The following is a 19646-nucleotide window of genomic DNA, read 5'->3' as shown; positions in this document are numbered from 1 at the left end:
CTTCAAGTCAAGTGGTGCCTCAAACCAATTGTCTCACTCCAGTCGCAGCATAAGCAATGCTGAGCAGTGTGGAAGGACTGCTGTGTGTTTTGCAAGCAGTGTTCCTATTTAAGATCTCATCCTCTTTCATAGCATTGTTTGGTTATGTTTGGTTAGTAAACTGCAGTTCAAATTCTTTCTATACAAAAGTGCCATGTAATAATTACAGATTTCACGCTAACAGGCATGCTGTGTTCTCCTCCATACTGAACAGTGTCGTCATCCTCCTCCAGCCCAGTTGTTTGTATAATTTGCCAAGGTGATTGTAAATTCTGATCCTGCACTCCAATGTCCTTGTAGTTGAGAAGTATCTGCAAATTTATTGGGGTACTCTCTTGTTTCTTAGCTGCCTTCTTTGTGTGTACATTAATATAAAATAGATCCCATTAACCAGCAGAAGTCCTAATCTTACTAAGATCTTACAGGATGAATTGCCACTTTATAGTTCTCTAAATCAGGATTAATCTTCTAAAACTGAAAGGATTTTTATTAAACTATATTATGAATATCAATGCATGCTTTGTATATTAGATATAGCACTGAATTATACCACAGATAGAGATTCACTGGACTATTGTTATGTACCATCGAGTCTCCAGGACACCAGATAAGGGCAAGTCTCTCTGTTGCTGCACTGAAGGAGGAATATGAAAAGGTTGCTTAAACCAGCTGCAGTGTCTGTAGAGGTCCTTGCTCACTATTACCTCAGCGAGGAGAAGAATAATAAGTCACAGTTTCATAACTGATAAACTGAAGGAAGATTAACTTGCAACATTTCTGTTTCTTTCCTTTTACATTTTTTTTTACATTATTTTCTGCTTTTTTGCCATTGCTGATGGTAGAGTTGGGTGAAGGCAGAATGCCAGTGGTCTCCAGAGGATATGATGCCACTAAGCAGAGGAGATGTGTCAGTTTAGATGGATAGCTGTAGCCAGCATAAACCTGTTAGGTCTCCAGGACATTCCCCTTGTGCACAGAATTGATTTTACTCATATTTTCTTTTTTTCCCTTGTGGAATTCAGCAGCTAGGCAATTAGTAAAAAACGTAAAAATTGCTGATGTTTTTGAAGACAAATGAGCGGAGATGAAGCTTTCAGTAGTAGGGTTGATGTCTTTCAAGTGAGCTTCTCCTCTAACTGCATTATTCTTAAGAATCTCGCAAGAAACAGACCTATCACCAGGGTTTGCTATTGCTCTGCCATGCTGCTGGTGGTTTTATTTCTCTTGAGGCTCATAACCTAATGCTACTTGGCCACCTCTGACCTGTGCTTCAGGTGGGGAGAAAGTGCAGGGCTCTTCTGAAAGCAAGTGGTGTAACGTGGCACAGTGCCTCTCACTTGGGGCTTCACCGAAAGTGAATTCCCAGATGGAATTTAGGCTCCCAGAGATTGTACTCTCTGCTATACTCTTGTTCAGAAACACTACCTTGGCTCCACACCTTCTTTCATGTTCCTGCCTAGATTATAGATGGATTATAAGGGAGGGGCTCTGGGAGTCAAAATATCAATGTGACAGGAAAGATTGAAATGGATTAATAGTGAAGCACTTGCTGCTGGGAATGTATGAGAAGAGTTGGATCTTTTTTTGATAGTGTCATTACAATCCTAAGACTATTATTTAATGATGTCATTGATATATCTGTTGTGAGATATTACACAACACACTTCATATAAAGACATAACTTTAAGGAACTGTAAATAGACAAATTCAAAAGGACAAGAAAAATTCAGGGTACCATTAAATTGATTATACTCAGCCTTTGTAGATATTCCAACAAATCTTATTATGCTATCTCTGACAGACCTGTCTCTACTAAAATGGGTAATAAATGCTGGTGAATATAACAAATGTTAAGTACTATGTTTATTTTCGTCTCGTTTAAAAAATGCTTTCTTATTTTAACTGGTCTGTAGCATGCTGAGTCTTTATCTCTCTTTGATTAATGTAGCTTTGAGATAGTATTTATTAACTAATTTCCTGATATAATCTGTAAGCACTTAAAAAACTTACCCCCTTCCAACTCAAATGCCAAAACCAAAACAAAATCCCATGGCTTAAATCAAGACCAGTAGACAGTAATGACAATGAAGGAAAAGACATTTTTATGTCTTTTCGTATGTTTAGCTCTTCCTTTTTAGAAGTGATCTAAATTTAACACACTGTGAATTATTTTGGTGCCTTTAACTGATAAGTTTAACAAAACGTAGGCCACTCACAGCATGTTTGGTATGTAGAGGAATTTGAGTATTCCAGGAACAGCAGGATGTAACCTTTGCTTCACCTGGAAACATAAGCAATTCTTGGGACAGCTGATAGGCTTCATAATGAAAAATGGGAGGCAGCCAAAATCTGGAGCCAAGTGAATAGCCAGAAATAGATCTGCCGAGAGGCTTGTTTTGCACCATCCGGAAGGGCATATCAGAAATTGGGTGAACAGAAATACTAGGCTTGGCCCAGCACTGCACAATTAGAGTTAATTCTGGCTATTTTCCCTTTTAAGTGTCATGAAAGCCTGACTAAATAAATGTAGCATTAAAGTTTCATCTGTCTTTAAATGTTGAAATGTTTTTCCTCAGTTTTAGTTTTGTGTAGTTTTCTTTCTCTCAGTTGCTGGAAATGCCAGCGTGTATTTGCAATTAAAGGTGTTCAGTGTACATCGCCAAAGTACTTCCCAGCAGCATGGAAATGGACAGTAGAGAGAGAGGTAAAAGTTAAATCTCTTGGAAAAGGCAAGTAGACGAGGTGAAAGGGATGGGCACAGGGAAAGGAGGTGCAGGGGGAGGCAAGGGTGTGAATCAGGTTTATTCTTGTTACTTCACAGGCTTATGAGAAAGTGAACTGGAGTATGTTTTGGTTTGCACATCACTTACTAAACGGTTGAGTGTTATTATGCTTAATTATAGAATCAGATCTATTGTCTTCTTGGTCTGGGCAAAGCGGCAGAGTTTTGCAGGTGAGGGTATAAGTGAAAGCTATCAGGGTCCTGCTGAATGGGAGCAGAGAGTCAGAAGTCTGTGGAAGCCCAGCCTGGATTACCAGTCCCAAACCTAGTTTGCTGTTACAAGGGCCTAACTACCATGGAGAGGAAATAGCTTAAAAGCTATTTCAGGATGTGTTGTGATGGCCCTGCTCCCTTTTCAGGGTTGAGATGTGCTTTCAGGTTGTCCTCCAAACACAATGTATGCAATGTTCAAAGCAAGAGCCCTAACAGAAGGTATTTTTCATCTAGTCCTTGGGCAGTCTTGTTCAAAGCCTCTTTACTACTACTTCAACATTTTGTCTGTGATGGTACTTTTTTTTCCCTTCCCCTTTTTTCCCTTCCCCTTCCCCTTTTTTTCCCTTCATTACAATAACTGTGATGAAGGAGACCTTGTAGTTTTGCAAAATATACTTGTTTACTTAAAGCTAATTCTTTGGGTTTTTTTTCCCTTCCTCAAGATGCAGAAAGATTTTTTTGTTAGGCCTGAATTTCCTGAATTAGGCCTCTAAGTCTGATCAGTACTGGATACCAGGCACTTGGCCGAATTTAGCTAGAGGTATGGGAGTACTCCCAGGACACAGGCCCTTCCCTGGTCTGCCTCAAGGCTTTGCAGCCTGCACAAGCTGCCTGGCTGCCCAGCAGAGATGGGAGTTGCTCTTTTTCTGTAACTGTCTGGTAGCTTATAATTAATTGTCACCCACCTAGCAATGTATACCAGTGATTAAACTCAGGTTTTATTAATGTTACCTACAATGGTAATACCTGATGATCATGTTAGAATCATCATACTCCAACTATTTCTGCACCAACTACTTCTGGAAATAAATCTTGATTTGTGAAGCCGCTATGGGAAAGTCTAGTGCATGCCTAAGTGGGAACTACCCATGATAACATACCATGAATTATTCAGACATTTGTGAACAATTACTGAAATTCTGGAAGCACTTATGCATTGCTGAGCGTCAATCTAGTTGTTGAAGAGATGCAGAAAGCACTGAATACAGAATTTGCATTGTTTGTAACACGCTGAATGTCTTTCCAGACATACTTGCCTGATGCCGTTGGTGCCTGTCCCTAAGGTTTAGATCATACTGGTAGCCATAGGCATGCACTGGGGTGCTTTTGCATTTGGTCAGACTATTTCTTTGCATTTTTATGAAGTTGTCATTCACTATTTGAACCCATAGATTGGAGGCAATAGCTCTTGGGCACTAAGGCAGTGGGCAGATTCAGGAGATCTTGGGGTGTCCACACAAAAGCAGAGAACCTCCTTTAGCTCATCTTTTAAAAAAAAATTAGATACAAAGTTTCTCTTGGTGCTAAATATATAGTAAACATAGTTACAGTTTATGTATACATTTTTTCCTCATCTCAGGAGAGAGTAGCAGCAAATGAAGCAGTGATCCATTCTCCACTGCTTCTGAAGTATATTCCCTGTGTACCTTGCTCCATTGACACTAAAGTCCTTTTTATGGTCTGAAGGATGAACAGAGCCTGAGATTTTGGAGTTAAATAGAAAGAGACAATTGAAAATGATGTGGAGAGAAATGGAGAGTCATTACAGAAAAACTAACAATTCTTTCAATGAAACTTAAATGCCCAGCACATCACTCTAAGCAACTTGGAGCAGAGCATGACAGCAAGTTACAAAGCCATTGGCCTGGGAAGAGTGTCTGAGCACAGTTCTTTTATGTCCTTTAAACAGTAGGTTGAAGATAACATGAATCTCTTGATGTTTTTAAGTGCCGTCTACCCAGAGTTTTTCTTTCAAGAGTGTTGATTTGTGTTTTGTTGAATACCTCTGTGTGTCGTAAGTTTATTGGTCCTTGCGCATGGAAACACAGTGGAACAAATTGGAATAAGTAGCGATGTATAGGCATAGACACTGTCCTTTCTGCAGTGGATTATATGCAGTCCTTATAAATAATTGGTCTAGTCTGCAAAAAATGGAAGGTCATAAGGAAATAGAATAAAATTAATTGAAGAAATTAATTCCTGCCGTGTTTGAAATACTGCAGTGTACAGGGTATTTACTCATCTGCTCAGTATAAATGTCCTAGGTAAGTATCTTTGCTCACTGAACAATGCCATGGTGCTTCCAGAGGACCAGTACAGCCTATTTACAGATATGATTCTCTGCACTAGCCTCTCAGTAGATTGGATAAGTATTCCTTAGGAGTCATTCAGTAAAAATCTGTAATTACTCTGAAATATGCCTTAGCAACCATCCAAGGACATTCTTCTCCAAATACCAGCTCTGTGAAAGTACTTTGCTGTCAGAAACTACTATATAGAAATTCCGATCACAGAAACACAATTTTTGGAATAACAAGTTGAGCGTAAACTTCTCTTTGTGTTTACCCAGCAATTAATTCTTAAAACACCGTGAAAGACTAACCCCTGATGCAAGTGAAATAGACTGCAAGCCTTGTTAAAAAATGATTGGTGTTGAATAATTTCCATATGTGGAACTGTGTCAATATTAAGCACTGGGGAAATGCACTCAAAGAATTGAGAGAAATCCAGTTAATGACATTCATTCTTACGGACTTATAAGTTAAAACAACATTCACATATTCATGTGTTGTATATTCAGAGGGAGAAAGTCCTCAATTAAAATTAGGAAGAGAAGTAGTCTGTGTTATGACCAGTGGAAGGAAATACACGTATGTGTTGTGACATTGCAGACAGCCTTTTAATCTTGATTAATGTGAGTACCTGCAGGAAAAAAAGGAGGTATTTGTCTAAACACTGACAAAATCAATGCCACTTTTAAATGATTGTCCTGCTACATTGTCTTTGTTTGTTAAGGAGAAATGAGTACATGGATATATCCAGGTGTTTAGTCCAGCAACTTCATGTAATGCAATTAGAACAAGTAAAGGATCAATATATAACTTCGTTTCACTCTCAAGACTAAATGATAGTGTGTTATATCTAATTGGCGTGGAAATGGATCATCTTTTCCTCACCTGCTTCCAGCTCCTATCAAATGAAAAACTGGCTTAAATAAGTCCATGTTAATGACTAGGAATATCTAAACTAAAGACAAAATATTGAATAGATGTCACAGTTAATCAGTGAAAATACTAACTGGTTTGCTAGAAGCTTCAGCCCGTCACTTTGAACATAGTAATTAAAATGATACTTGAAGTGGTACACTTAAATACTTCATCTCATATGTGATTCAGAGACCTCTTGGCAATAGTCTCAGTGTTCCTCTGCTGTCAGATCTCTGGAGGAGATTTCCCAATGCCACATTTCTTCTGCTGGTGTAGCTTGTTGGCTCCATGAACACCAGTTGAGCCACAGAACATTCTTCCATATGGATTTAAGCTTTCTGTTGCTGAGATAATCGTTACGTCTTCAGTTGAACATGCGAATTTCACCTGATGTATTGAAGTCTAGCTTGTGATTGCCCTCTATGCAGTAAAGGTAGGGATATGTTCCAACATTGGAAGAAGCCTGCAGAGAAAGTTTTATTTTTACCACAATGCTTGTTACAGCACAAGATAAAGAACATTCTAATAAAACTTGTTGATGAGCTTCATACTTACAATAATAACTCTGTAGAAGAAGTAGCGTGAAAAGGTTTTTGTTAGCTGCTGGTATATATTTTCAGGAAAAAGTGAACATTCCCAACTGAAACTCTCTTTAACAATTTGGAAGCTCTAGGGAGCTGATGAAACGGTTGTTCATCATTCCAAAGCCAGCATCCTTGGTTAATTCCAATAATAGTTCTACATAACTAACTCTGTACTTTCTTTTTGTTTTTGGTTTTTTCCTACTTCATTTTGAGTGTTTAATAGCTTCTGAATTTGAAGAGTTTTTGAGCAAAATATTTCTGTTCATGAAATTACCTGTTAATGATGTTGTTACAGATTTTAGAAACGATTTAAAAAAATATATGGTATCTTCCTTTGGTAAGTGTTTGATGACACTTTAAGCAAGTATTATTATCTACACCAGGAATTATATTTATTTTTTACAAAGTTATTTGAAGTTGCACATCCATGCATGAATGTGATTATCATTGAAGATCAAGAAAGTAATCTGTTTAGGTCATTAGACATCCATCATCAACGTGTATGTAACAGCACAAGCTCCATTTCGTCACTGTCAGCTGCTGAATGGAGCAATACTTTTTCCATTGTACTGATGAATGCAAATGTACATTCTCTGCTCTGACCTCAAATTGCAGTTAAAATGCTGCAACACACTTCTGACATATTTTTCGTGAACAAGTCATTATAACAGTGCATCTTACACAGTTAATGTGTCTTAATATACACTAAAAAATCCTTAACAATGAATTATCACTTCAAAACTAATATCTTTAAAAATTAAGTAAAATCATTAAATGCTAAATTAGAAATATGGCAAATTGGAGAAGGCTGCACGGCAGTGACTCAAGGTGGTTATTAACCTGTGCTTGTTTTATCTGTTTTTTCCAGTGTACAGGCTTTGATCATTCTCTATTATCTGTCTCTTGGTGCTACAATGGTAGACTCTATTGTACTTTATCAAAAGTAAATCTGATGGAAAAAAGGGCGGAAGACCGAGGCTTTTGCAAATGGGTACATGGCAGTGTCTCCTGTCAGCAAAGGTTATATATATCTTCAGTGTGAGACTCACAACCTGCTTCAGAGGCATAATCAATACTGGGGTTTGATACAAGGAGCTGAAAGTAAATATGACTGCAGTATACTGGATAAAAATTGAGACAAGGATCTTGTATGTGTTACAGGTCTAAACAGTACAATCTTATTCTCCATCTGATTTCCATGTTAAGTAGCTGATGTTAATCAAAAAGGTCAAGCATTTCCTGTAAAACCAGATGTCTGATTCAGATTTCTGGGAGAAGGAAGAAGGATCAAACTGTCTTATTAGAGACTTTCCTTTTTTTTTTTTTAATATAATGGTGTGCAGTACTTCCTGCAACAGCACTTGAACTTTTTGAAAAAAAAATCTAATAGATTTGAAGCTTATTTTTCTCATATCAATGATGTGAAGTCTTAGCTTACATGTCGTCAGAGCCTGGCTGATACCTTCTGTTGGTTGCTGAGTGTACCAGCAAGTGGGTTCAGAGACTCATCTGAGGCACTTTTGGACATTTGTTGCTTGGCCATTGAGTTGTGTTGCCATTCAGCTTGAAACTGAGTTCTCTGCTTTCCTGTTTGTTGTTCAAATATTATGATAAATGTAGAAGAAATAGAAATATTCTGATGTGAGCATTCTAATTTTGTAAGCGTTCACTGTTTCCTCATAGCTTTTAGGTTTGCACTAAGTCGAGGAAATGCTGTTTTTTATTAGCATGCTAGTGGGCATAAGATCAGATAATTGCTGTAAACAATTTTTTTGGTAGAGAAAAATGCAAAAATGAGACCGTCTTGCTCTTAGCAAAATTCTGATTTGTTAGAGTTTGGCAGATGAGGGGAAATAGATCAGACTCTGAGATGTGGTGTTTGCATCTTTCAGTGGGACATAGTGGCCGTTCTGACATGGGTGGGAAGGAAGTATGGTAAATTGTTCAAGTGAAGTGTAATTTTTTTTTCCTTATTTTTCAAACAGCCACTGCAGTATGTAAGACTGCAGATAGTTGTGATACAAGATGCTGCTTTAGTCCTTTTATCGTCAGAGGATTGGCAAGAATAGAATTCCAGCATGAGTGTTTCTCAAGGACAAAAGGGATTAATGTATCTTAAAATAGACTCCATCAGCTTAGAAATGTATTTTCCACATTTTAATATGATGAATTCTGCAGTGAAAAGATTGGGCATCTGGTATTTCCTCTTTTCTTCCATCTTGTTTGTGAATTTTGAGAGAACCTTTTTACAAGATAGACCTCCTTGGAGGTCTTCAAGACCTACCTGGATGTATTCCTGTGCGACCCAATCTAGGTGGGCCTGCTTCTGCAGGGGGTTGGGCTAGATCATCTCTAAAGGTCCGTTCCAACCCCCATTCTGTGATTCTGTGTGATTCTGTAAATTCTTCAGAGTCTTAAGAGCTGTTGCTGTTTTATGTGCTTCAGTAGCCATGCATGCTTCCGTTTTGCAGAGTTGTTTTAGTTTCTGATGATTGCATGGCACCACAAAATCTTTTTATCTGGTAGGAACATGAGGGAACTTGGAGCTGGGCAGTGAGCTTGTGAGAGCACACACTCCCTTTAGGAGGGATGACAGGGAAGTAGGGCCACCACACATTTCATCTACGTGCTTCATGGGGTAGGTACCTTTGTAGTTTGTCCCCTTCTTTTTCGGAGGCTCTGGCAGCAAGATTTTTGTTCTTTTAATTCTGTAAATTGTGTTCTGCCAGCTTGGTTAGTAAGCTGGATGTTTGCTGCTGGGAGTCCAGAGCAAACCCAGACAGAGGACTGAAATTGCCAGCTCTGGACATGTGACAGAGCAGCTGAATATATGCAACACACCTTCCCACTGACAGACAGTGACACCAGCATTGCCAGAGGAATGAGCGTGGCATATTGTTTTTCCTGTATGCCTGATTATTTATTTATGCATTCCCATTCATAATAGCATAATAACAGATTTGAAACAATAAGATAATTGTTTTGCTTCTTGGGTGGTTAAAATTAACCATACTCGTTGTGTGTTTATGCAGTAAAAAGAGACAAGATTTTTAGTAATTACCCAGAAATTCATTATCTGCATAATGTTCTGTTTCTAAATGTGTGTTGCACATCTGGTGTAATTAGTTTTCCCCTTACATGCCAAGGAGAACATCTGGGCTAATTGTGTGTTGTTGACAAAAGTTGCCATTCTAATGGGAGTCTCTGTGCACACACACGCTCATGATACATACCAACATATTCATGATTTCAATTTATTTTCAAGCAAACTGATAGTTCTTACAGATGAGATATGCTTGGCGATTTGTTACTGGGGTCAGACAACTTCTATGGGCTGCATTAATAAATGTTAGTAGGAATCATACGCTCTTCTTTTAAACAGAATATGAACAAACCTGTAATGCTGCTTCTATTTTACTTTTCCAGCCACCACTGGTCCAAGCGATTTTCAGTGGCGATCCAGAAGAAATACGAATGTTGATCTACAAAACTGAGGATGTCAACGCCTTGGTATGTGACTTGGCATGTTATATGCCTGTGATCTGCATGCACCGTTCTTATAAACTATTGCAATGAACAGTTAATCATGTCCTTAGTAATTAACATGTAGCAGAATGGAAGTTATTTGGAAGTTGGAGATACAGAGTTTCAGTGGAATCCTAATTAGTAGTCTGAAATATAAATATCTCCAGCAGGTGACTTTAAGTTTTGTATGTGTATGGTAATTACTCCAAATGTGCAGGTCAGTCAGGGACAGTTTTCTCTATTACTGAGAAAATGAATGAAAACAGCTGAAAGCTGCATATTTTTACTCTCAGTAGAGTTTCCTTTTGTGAAGAGTCTTTGCAGATCAGGAGCTGTTATTCAACATTTGACTGTACTTGAAATAAAGCCTCACTAAAGGTCTCGGCAGTGAGAGTACTAAAGCAGTAACTTGGCTGTCATTTGCCCACAAAGGAATCACTGTTCTGCAGATTAGCTTATTCTAGCCAGAGCAATGCTAAGCAGTTGTAAACAAGTAGTATTTGAGTGTTTTGGCAGTGAAAAAATAAAGTTTTTTAAAAAATCTTCATTTGAACTTGGTCTTTTTTGCAGAAGTTTTATGTCCTTTTTTCCTCTCTTTGATTTTAACAAATCTGTACTGTTAGAAATGAACCCTGCCAGTTCTACAATCTGCAGCTGAGGAAAGTGATGAGAATATAAAACAGAAGCAGAATGGCGATTTCCAGGTGTTTCCTGGGCTTTTTGAATCAACCTTCTTTTTTTCCATGTCTTTCTCTGATGTAAAGCCATCAGATTGTTCATAGCTACCTCTAGCAGTTTGTCTGGTGTAGCCTTAGCACTGCAGCTTTTGTAGGCAGTGGAGTCTAACCATCTGGTCAGAGCTGCAGAAAGGAACTAGAGAAGTGATCCTCCAGATTCAGTTAACTGGGACTCCACTCCCTTTGCTGTCCAGTGGAAGTTTCCTTGCTGCTATTTTAAATGAACAGTCTGATGAAAGAAGACCTTGATATTAGGCTTTCCTTGTGATTTTCAGTACCTGGTTGTTTCGTTGAAATAAGTTCCTAAAAATGCGTGCTTAAAGCATCATCTCCCTTGAATTTCCTCCTTATTTGTTTTCCCTGACAGGCTTAAAAAAACAAAGAAAAGGCATAAAACCAACCAACACCCTCTCCGCCCCCAGCAAACAACCTAGATGAACACAATCCTAAAATTTCCTCTGTATCTCATGTAATTTTTTTTCAAAATAGCATTTCCTGTACAAGATTTTTGTAGGGTTCTCAAGTGTTTTTGTATTCTTTGGCTGCAAGTGTGGTAGTGATGGTCACTAGGGAGATGCTCTCAACTGTCAGGTGTGATATTAAATGAATAATTAAATGAAGAATCATTTTGGTTGGAAAAGACCTTTAACATCATCGAGTCCAACCAGTAACCTCACACTGCCAAGCCCATCACAAAATATGTTTCTCAACACCTCATCTATGTGTTTTTAAGTATCTGCAGGGATGGTGACTCCACCACCTCCCTGGGCAGCTCCTTCCAATGCTTCTTAACTCTCTCTGTGGAAAAGTTCTTCCTGATCTCCAATCTAAACTTCCCCTGCTGCAACTTGAGCCCATTTTCTCCTGTCCTATTATTCATTACTGGAGAGAACAAACAGATTGATCTCCACCTCGCTACATCCCTCTTTGAGGTAATGAGTGATCATGTCTCCTTTCAGCCTTCTCCGGGCTAAATAATCCCAGCTCCCTCAGCTGCTCCTAATCAGACTTGTGCCCCAAACTCTTCACCAGCTTTGTCACCTGCCTCTGGACATGCTTCAGCACCTCAGTGTCCTTCTTGTAGTGAGGAGTCCAACACTAAACACAGTATTTGAGGTGCAGCTTCACCAGCACTGAATACAGGGAGACAATCACTTCTCTGGTCCTGCTGGTCACTGTTTCTGATCCAGGTCAGGATACCATTGGCCTTCTTGGCCACCTGGGCACTCTGCTGGCCCCTGTTCAGCTAAATGTCGACCAGCACCCTCAGGCCCCTTTCTGCTGGACAGCTTTCCAGCCACTTTTCCCCAAGCCTGTAGTGTTGCATGGGGTTGTTGTGGCCCAAGTGCAGGACCTGGCACTGGGCCTTGTTAAACCTCATACAATTGGCCTCAGCCCATTGCTTCAGCCTGTCCAGGTCCCTCCGAAGGGCCTTCTCGCCCTCAAGCACACCTATGCATCCTCCCAACTTGATGTCATCAGCAAACTTAGTGGCGGTGCACCTTATCCCCTCATCCAGATCATTGATAAAGATGTTAAGCAGAACAGGCCCCAACACCAAGCCCTTGAGGAGCACCACTTCCCCACCACTCTCTTGGACTTGCCATCCAGCCAGTTTTCCACCCAATACAGAATAGGTTCATCTAAGCCATGGGCAGCCAGTTTCTCCAGGAGGATGCTGTGGGAGACTGTGCCAAAGTCCAGGTAGGCCACATCTGCATCCTTTCCCTCATCCACTAAGTGGGTCCTTGTCATGGTTTGACATGACAGCCATTTCTGGTAATGGGGAAGGGGCTGTAAAGGTGGCTCCTGTAAGAAGTTGCTCGAAACTCTCCCCAGCTCTGAGCCAGACCCACTTCTGGGGCTGAGCCAACTAGGCACCTTCACGATCACTTTTTAAGAAAGAAGCTGGAAGAGGAGGGTTCTTCATTCTTCTGCCCCTTCTTCTTTTCCAGCTGGTGGTGGTGCAAGGAGTTGGGAGAGAGAGACAAGGGACTATGCAGACTCCAAGGTCAGTGAGGGAAGAGAGGAGGAGGTGTGCTAGTGCAGAGACTCCCCTGCATCTTGCAGAGAGGACTGGTGAAACAGTGATTTGTTTGCACGGGGCAATGACTCACTTCATTAAAGACCCCGTGCTTGGGGCAGTGACTATGGCCAGAGGAGGCCGTGTCCCATGGGAAGGACCCCATATTCACAGAAGCTGTAACTGTGGAGAAGAAGCCACGCCAAAGAAGTTTGTTAAAATTATGCCCAGAAGAGGACATATCCCAAGGGAGGGACCCTGTATCTGCAGAAGCTGCAACTGTTGGGAAGAACCCACACCAGAGAAGTTCGTTAACGACTGTCCGTATGAGGGTCCCTTTATCGGCAGAAGCTGTAGCTGCTGGGAAGAATCCACATCAGAGAAGTTCATTAAGGACTGTGTCCTGGGGGAGGGACCCTGTGTCAGAGCAGGGGGATAATGCCAGGAGTTGTCCTCATCTGAGAAGAGAGAAGCAGCAGAGCCCATCTATGAAGGACTGAACACATCCCCCATTCCCTGCCCCCCATAGCTGTTGAAGGAGGAGGAGGTAGAGATATCAGGAGCAGTGAGCTGGGCCTGGGAAGAAAGGAGGGATGGGAGAGGGAGATCTTAAAAGTACTGGTTGTAATTTTCTCATCATCCTACCCCCTTTTTGCTTCTCTTCTGTTTCTTGTAGGTAGTAGAATAAACTTTCCTACTTTCCTCTCTAAGTTGAGTACTGGATTCTGTTTTGCCCAGGACCGTAATTGACAGTGAGCCCTCCCTGCCCTTGTCTCAATCCACAACAACCTTGCTTATCTTTTTTCCTCCCATTTCACTGGGTCTCTGCCATCCCAAAGAGGGTGGGGGTAGATGGGGGACACCAAGCAAGAGACATATCATGGTGCTTCATTGCTGACTGGGCAAAACCACAACAGTCCCCTTGTCATAGAAGGAGATCAGGTTAGTCAGGCAGGACCTGCCTTTCACAAAAAAAGCCATGCTGACTGGACCTGAGCCCTTGGTTGTCCTGTATGTGTCTCACAGTGACATGCAGGATGATTTGTTCTAGAACCTTCCCCAGGCACCAAGATCAGGCTGACAGGCTTGTAGTTCCCAGGATTTTCCTTCCGGCCCTCTTTCAGACAAGTATCACATTTGCCACCCTCCAGCCCACTGGCACCTCTCCAGTAAGCCAGGGTTGCTGGCAGGTGGTGGAAAGTGGCTTGACAAGCACTTCTGCCAGCTCTCTCAGCACCCTCAGGTAGATCTCTTCCGGCTCTGTGGACTTGCATGAGTCAAGATGGAACAGCAGGTCACACTCCATTTCCCCTTGGACTAAGGGGACTTTGTTCTGTCCTCTGCCCCTGTCTTCCAGCTCAGGAAGACGGGCACTTAGAGAACACCTAGTTTTACTGTTGAAAACTGAGGCAAAGAAGGCATTAAGTACCTCAGCCTTTTTCCTCATCCTTGGTCACTAAGCTTCCTTCTGCATCTATTAAAAGGTGAAGATTTCCTTTAGCTCTCCTTTTGTTGCTGATAGATTTATAGAAACTTTTCTTACTGTCTTTTACAGCAGTGGCCAGCTTAAGTCTAATTGTGCCTTGGCCCTTCTAATTTTCTCCCTACATGACCTCACAACATCCTTGTAGTACTCTTGAGCTGCTTGGCCTTTCTTCCAAAGATCATAAATTCTCTTTTTCCTCCTGAGCTCCACAGAAGCTCCCTATTCAGCCAGGACAGTCTTCTGCCCCACTGGCTCATCTTCTTGCACATGGGGACAGCTTGATCCTACATCTTTTAAGATTTTCTTCTTGAAGAATATCCAGTCTTCCTGAACTCCTTTGCCCTTAAGGACTGCCTGCCAAGGGGCACTGGCAAACAACCTCCTAAACAGGTCAAAGTCTGGAAATCTAAAATAACAGTTCTACTGACCTCCCTTCTTGCTCCTCTGAAGATCACGAGCTCAGTCATCTCACATCGCTATGCCCAAGGCAGCCTCCAGCCATCACATCCCCCACAAGACCTTCGCTGTTTACAAACACCAGGTCCAGCAAGTTCCATCATTGGCTCTCTCACCAGCTGTGTGAAGAAGTGATCTTCCACATACTCCAGGAAACTCCTGAACTGTCTCCTCTCTGCTGTGCTGTATTCCCAGCAGACATCCAATAGGTTGAAGTCCCCCTTGAGAACAAGGGCCAGTGATCCTGAGAGTTTTCCCAACTGCCTAAAGAACATCTCATCTACCTCCTCATCCTGATTGGGCAATCTGTAGCAGACTCCTACCATGACATCCCCCTTGTTGTCCTTCCCACTGATTCTTACCCATAAACACTCAACCCTATCCTCCCCATTACTGACCTCTAAACAGTCAAGGTACTCCCTAACATAGAGGGCTACCCCTCCACCTCTCCTGCCCTGCCTGACCCTTCTGAAGAGTCTGTAGCCATCCAGTGTAATACTCCAGTCATGTGACTCATCCTTGCTGTAGTAGTGGTGATGTCACGCTTCCCTTGGTGCACAGTGGCTTCCAGCTCTTCCTATTTTTTGCCCACACTGTGTGCGTTGGTGTAGATGCACTTCAGATGGGTTACTGATCCAGGGAAGAAGTCCTGACCCTCACGTGACCATTTTCAAGGGTTTCTGTGGCCCCCAGCACATTAACACTTGTCTCCCTGCTTCCACAAAGATCTCCATCTCCTGCCTCCACTGAAGTGGCAGACCCAAGGGTGTTGGCAGCAGACCATCCCTCAGACACCAGCATGCTACACCCTCTGTCAAGCCTGGTTTTACCCCTTTCCCCCTTCAAATCTAGACCCACTAACTCTTGGCCCAGTATCCTTTTTCCTCTTTGTGACAGGTATAGCCTATCTCTTTGAAGTAGCCCTGGTGCCCTGTAAACTGCCCCATGATAAAAACCCCAAAATTTTGTCAGTAGCACCAGTCTTGGCGCAGGTATTAATGTTTTTTCCAGGTACCTCATCTTTCCCCATAACCAAAGGGATAGAGAAGAACACTACTTGTGCTCTTGATCTCTTTACCAGCCATCCCAAGTCCCCGAAATCTCCCTTGATAGCTTTTAAACTTCTGGTCACTACTTTATTGCTGTCCACATGAAAAATCAATAATGGATGATAGGTAATAATCCAATGGCTGTACTGGAGTTGGGAGTTTTCTCCTCACATCTTTTATCTGCACTCCAGGGAGGCAGCAGAGTTCCCTAAGAAGGTGGTTGAGTCTGCATATTGGCCTTTCTGTTTCCTTCAGAAGGGAGTCTCCTATGACGATTACTCATCTTTTTTTCTGCTTTATAGTTTTGATGTTGGGCACTGGCTCTCTGAATGTTGTTAACTCCTCCAGTCAGGGTGAACCCTCATCCTGATCACTGTTTCAACTCTATTTGCAGAGCCATATACCTGTTCTGTGAGGATAAGGACACCTGAGAAGGTGGAGTAGTTGCAGAAGATGCTCATTTGCTGTGCAGGCAGCAGCCTGTTGCCATGTCCCTTGAGTTGCTAGATTCATCTGGGCAAGGAGAGGAATGAGAATCCTCCTGTTAGGTTAGGTGTTGTATCACCCTGTTTGACCTGCTGCAGGAAGGGTAGGGTATGATCCCAGAAGTCTATCTCTCACTCATGTTCCCTGATGCTCCTCATGATAAGTACTATAGTCCTTAACAGAAAAAAGTAATTGAACACAATTTAAGATGCTAAAAGCCTGCTAAATGTAATGATGCTAAAATGTAAGAATGCTTTGTCTGAACAGCTGTTTTAAAAGGAATGAAACCCAAAGCTATGCTTTGTAATAATGAGAAAAATAGTGGTCAACACAAATTCTGTTCTGGATAGTGATTAGTGATTGCAGACAAGTGTCAAATACTTAAAATGTCGCCAAAGAAAGATCAGAAAATAGCATTTTTCCTCCCTGGGCTGTGAGCTGACTGTTTGCACCACATGCTTACATTTCTATTTTAAGAATGTTTTAATTACTTCCATGTTAGTGTTTCTCTAGTGCTTTGTTGTCATGTGAGAGGAAATTCTGACACTTTTTGGCAGCAATATGTACTTTGTTGATCGTTTTCATTAGCTGTGTTAATATTGGAATAATTGAAATATAGATAGGATAGGGAAGGAAAATAAAACTCAGTTTTTGCAGCAAGCTTTCCGGATTTCTGAAGTTCTAAAAATTGGGATTTTTTTGAATCTGCAGCAAGAGGGGTATTTGGAGGACAAAAGGAAAAAGCACATGGAGAATCTATGCAAAATTAGGGCTGTCTATGCATACTTACTATATGAAAATTAATCTCAGAGGAAAGAGTTTAAAGAAATGAGAAGTTCAGAATGTTACACTTTTTTTTATCTGGTAAAATAATTAGTATTTTTCCAAGCTGGGAAACCTATGCTGCTGTAATTGTCACTTTTTGCAACAAAGTGGAAGCTGAAACTATTTAGCTTAGAAGTGTGATATTAGTTTGTTCTGCCACTGTAATGGTCACTTTGGCCTCTCCAGTCCCTAGCTATGCTTTGGGAGAAGATGATGCTACTTTTGCACCTTGAGGACCTGGATAGAGTTATAGTTGTCTGGCAGTCAGCAATTCCCTACCACTGAGTACTGAACACACACTATCAGCAGGGGAAAAGTGGTCTGTCTGTGGGCAGTTTCACAAGACACTTGAGATGTTGGGATGGACCATACAGACCTACAGATTCATTTCAAGTAGACATCTTCTACACTTGTCTTTTGATACATTTAGAGATATCTGGGTGATCATGGTAAGTGAGTGTAGATGAGGAACTTGGGGGTGATTTTTTACTTTCTGAAGAGTGAGGAAGGACTCCCAAAATCTAGGGATTATTCTGGATCCAGTGGGATCTAATACATGCAGCTGAGCAGCACCCTACATATGCAGAGTCCAGTTCTTATGTGCTATGTTGTGATTTTCTAATCACTAAACCAAAAACTTTCCTATAAAATTTCTGGTTTGGTCTCAGTCTTCCATTTTAGCTTCCCTTTAAAAATTCCAGGGTCAAACAAAAAAGGCAAAAAAAAAATTTAGAAAAAAACCTTCTCCCCAATTGGATGAGAAGTTTGCAAGCCAAACCAGACATTTCTTTCCCTGTTTTTACTCTTTATCCTCTAATGCGACTTTTTTGTTGTTGTTTTCTTGGATAAAGCCCTGAAAAACAAAAGAGATGCAAAACTTTGATTTCCCCAGAATATCTTCTATTGCATTTGTATTTTTATAAAAGTAAAGAGTATACATATATTTCTCCCATGCCACCCTCCCGACAGTGGTACTGTTGAAGGCAACATCTGCCTTCCCAAAACTTAATTCCTTCTACTGGAGCATGGTTGCTCCATAGTGATCTTTGATGTACGACTCTTTTGATCTACGACTCTTTGCTCAATACTTTTCCAGATGAAGAAGCTCCTTCTTACTGCTCAGCGCTGCCAAGAGCTGCTTGGGCAAATGGTCCCCCACTCACACTAAAACAACATAGGTTAGGAGGAGGTAATAATTTAGAGGAATTTGTCTTATTTTAGTGAAAAGAGATCTGCAGAGCCATCAAATCTAGGTAGGCTGTAGTTATTCCTACGGGTTCAAGCCATGTCAAAGGGCTCTATATGTTTGGGGTAGGTAATGTGAAAAACTGCTTGTCATTCAGTTTGATTTGGGACTAAGAGAGACTGTAATATGTATTTCAGTAATCTTGGGAACCAGACCCTTGTCTCTGCATTCTTCCAAGGAATGATGATTTCCTTTTTGGGACTATGGAGACACACAGGAGAATAAAGCTGTCCTGGAAGTAAACATGCCTTTTCTAGATGTAGTTCTACTATGCTGAAACGTCTTCTGGAGGATTTATTCAAGAGCTTTGGAAGCCTTCTGCTTTGACAGAATATGACAGTTTGGTGCTGGCTAAATTTCAAGTGGTCATTTAGTGGTTTGATATGCTGTTGATTTAAGTGGGAAGTGCTGGAGAATATTTTTTTTTCCATAAGAAGGAAATTCTGAGCAATTGTCAGGAGTGTGAGGAAACTGAATACTAAAATGGATGTTTGTGATGCAACGCAACCAGCATGACTTCAGAAGAAATAATTTTTTCTTTCATAAAATAAGTATAATTCTTTGTATTTTATTAAGAAGATGTTTGAACTGTGAAGAAGATTCTGCTGGAGTTTTCTGAGTGTACTAAAGTATTGGGAGTTGCTTTGTAGAGCGTGCTAATATACCAATGGGTACTAAGGTTTTTTTAATACATAATGTGTGTGTGTGTGTATCTCTATATATCTGTCCGTGCTAGTGACTCATGTTATTGTTGCCCTCATAATGTTTGAGACAGTTAAGGTTATAAAGGCCATTAAGAGCTCATGACAGGGTTTGGCTGTAGCTGCTTCACATTCTCCAAAGGCAGCAATGTCAGCCTGAAATACCATGCTTTTCCCATCAATTTATGAGTGATGTATGCTCCCATGTCATCAACCTCCCAAAAAGCAATATTGCATTTATAAAAATGGAGTTATTTAGTTCTAGCTTTTGAGCCTTATGTTGGAAACTCACTGCTATAAAGATGAAAAATATTTCCATTAATTTGGGATAATAATTTCTATCAATCTAAGATTAGTATTTTTTTTTTAATGTAGTTGTATCATGAAATCTATTGTCAGCCTCATAGAAGGAAAATGTTAGATGGGGTGGGAGAGAGAAGATACTTTTTCTCATCTCTAGAAGATGAGTGCATTTGCCTCTTCTGCCTCAAGCGTACTTGACAAGTA

General features: G+C 40.8%; 1 protein-coding gene across 9 annotated transcripts in view; it reads left to right on the top strand.

The window, feature by feature from the left end:
- Positions 1 to 19646, top strand: part of ANKRD44 (ankyrin repeat domain 44) — a 145173-nt gene that overhangs the window by 53534 nt on the left and 71993 nt on the right. For all 9 annotated transcript variants that reach the window (XM_062002233.1, XM_062002232.1, XM_062002230.1 and 6 more), the window contains exon 2: positions 10032 to 10115. In XM_062002233.1, the coding sequence (XP_061858217.1) occupies positions 10032 to 10115 (84 nt within the window). The remainder of the gene's footprint in view (positions 1 to 10031; positions 10116 to 19646) is intronic.

Source organism: Colius striatus, chromosome 9, assembly GCF_028858725.1.
Source record: "Colius striatus isolate bColStr4 chromosome 9, bColStr4.1.hap1, whole genome shotgun sequence".
Classification (NCBI taxonomy): Eukaryota; Metazoa; Chordata; class Aves; order Coliiformes; family Coliidae; genus Colius; species Colius striatus.
The sequence above is the reverse complement of the archived record's forward strand: the minus strand, read 5'-3'. Positions and strand labels throughout refer to the sequence as shown.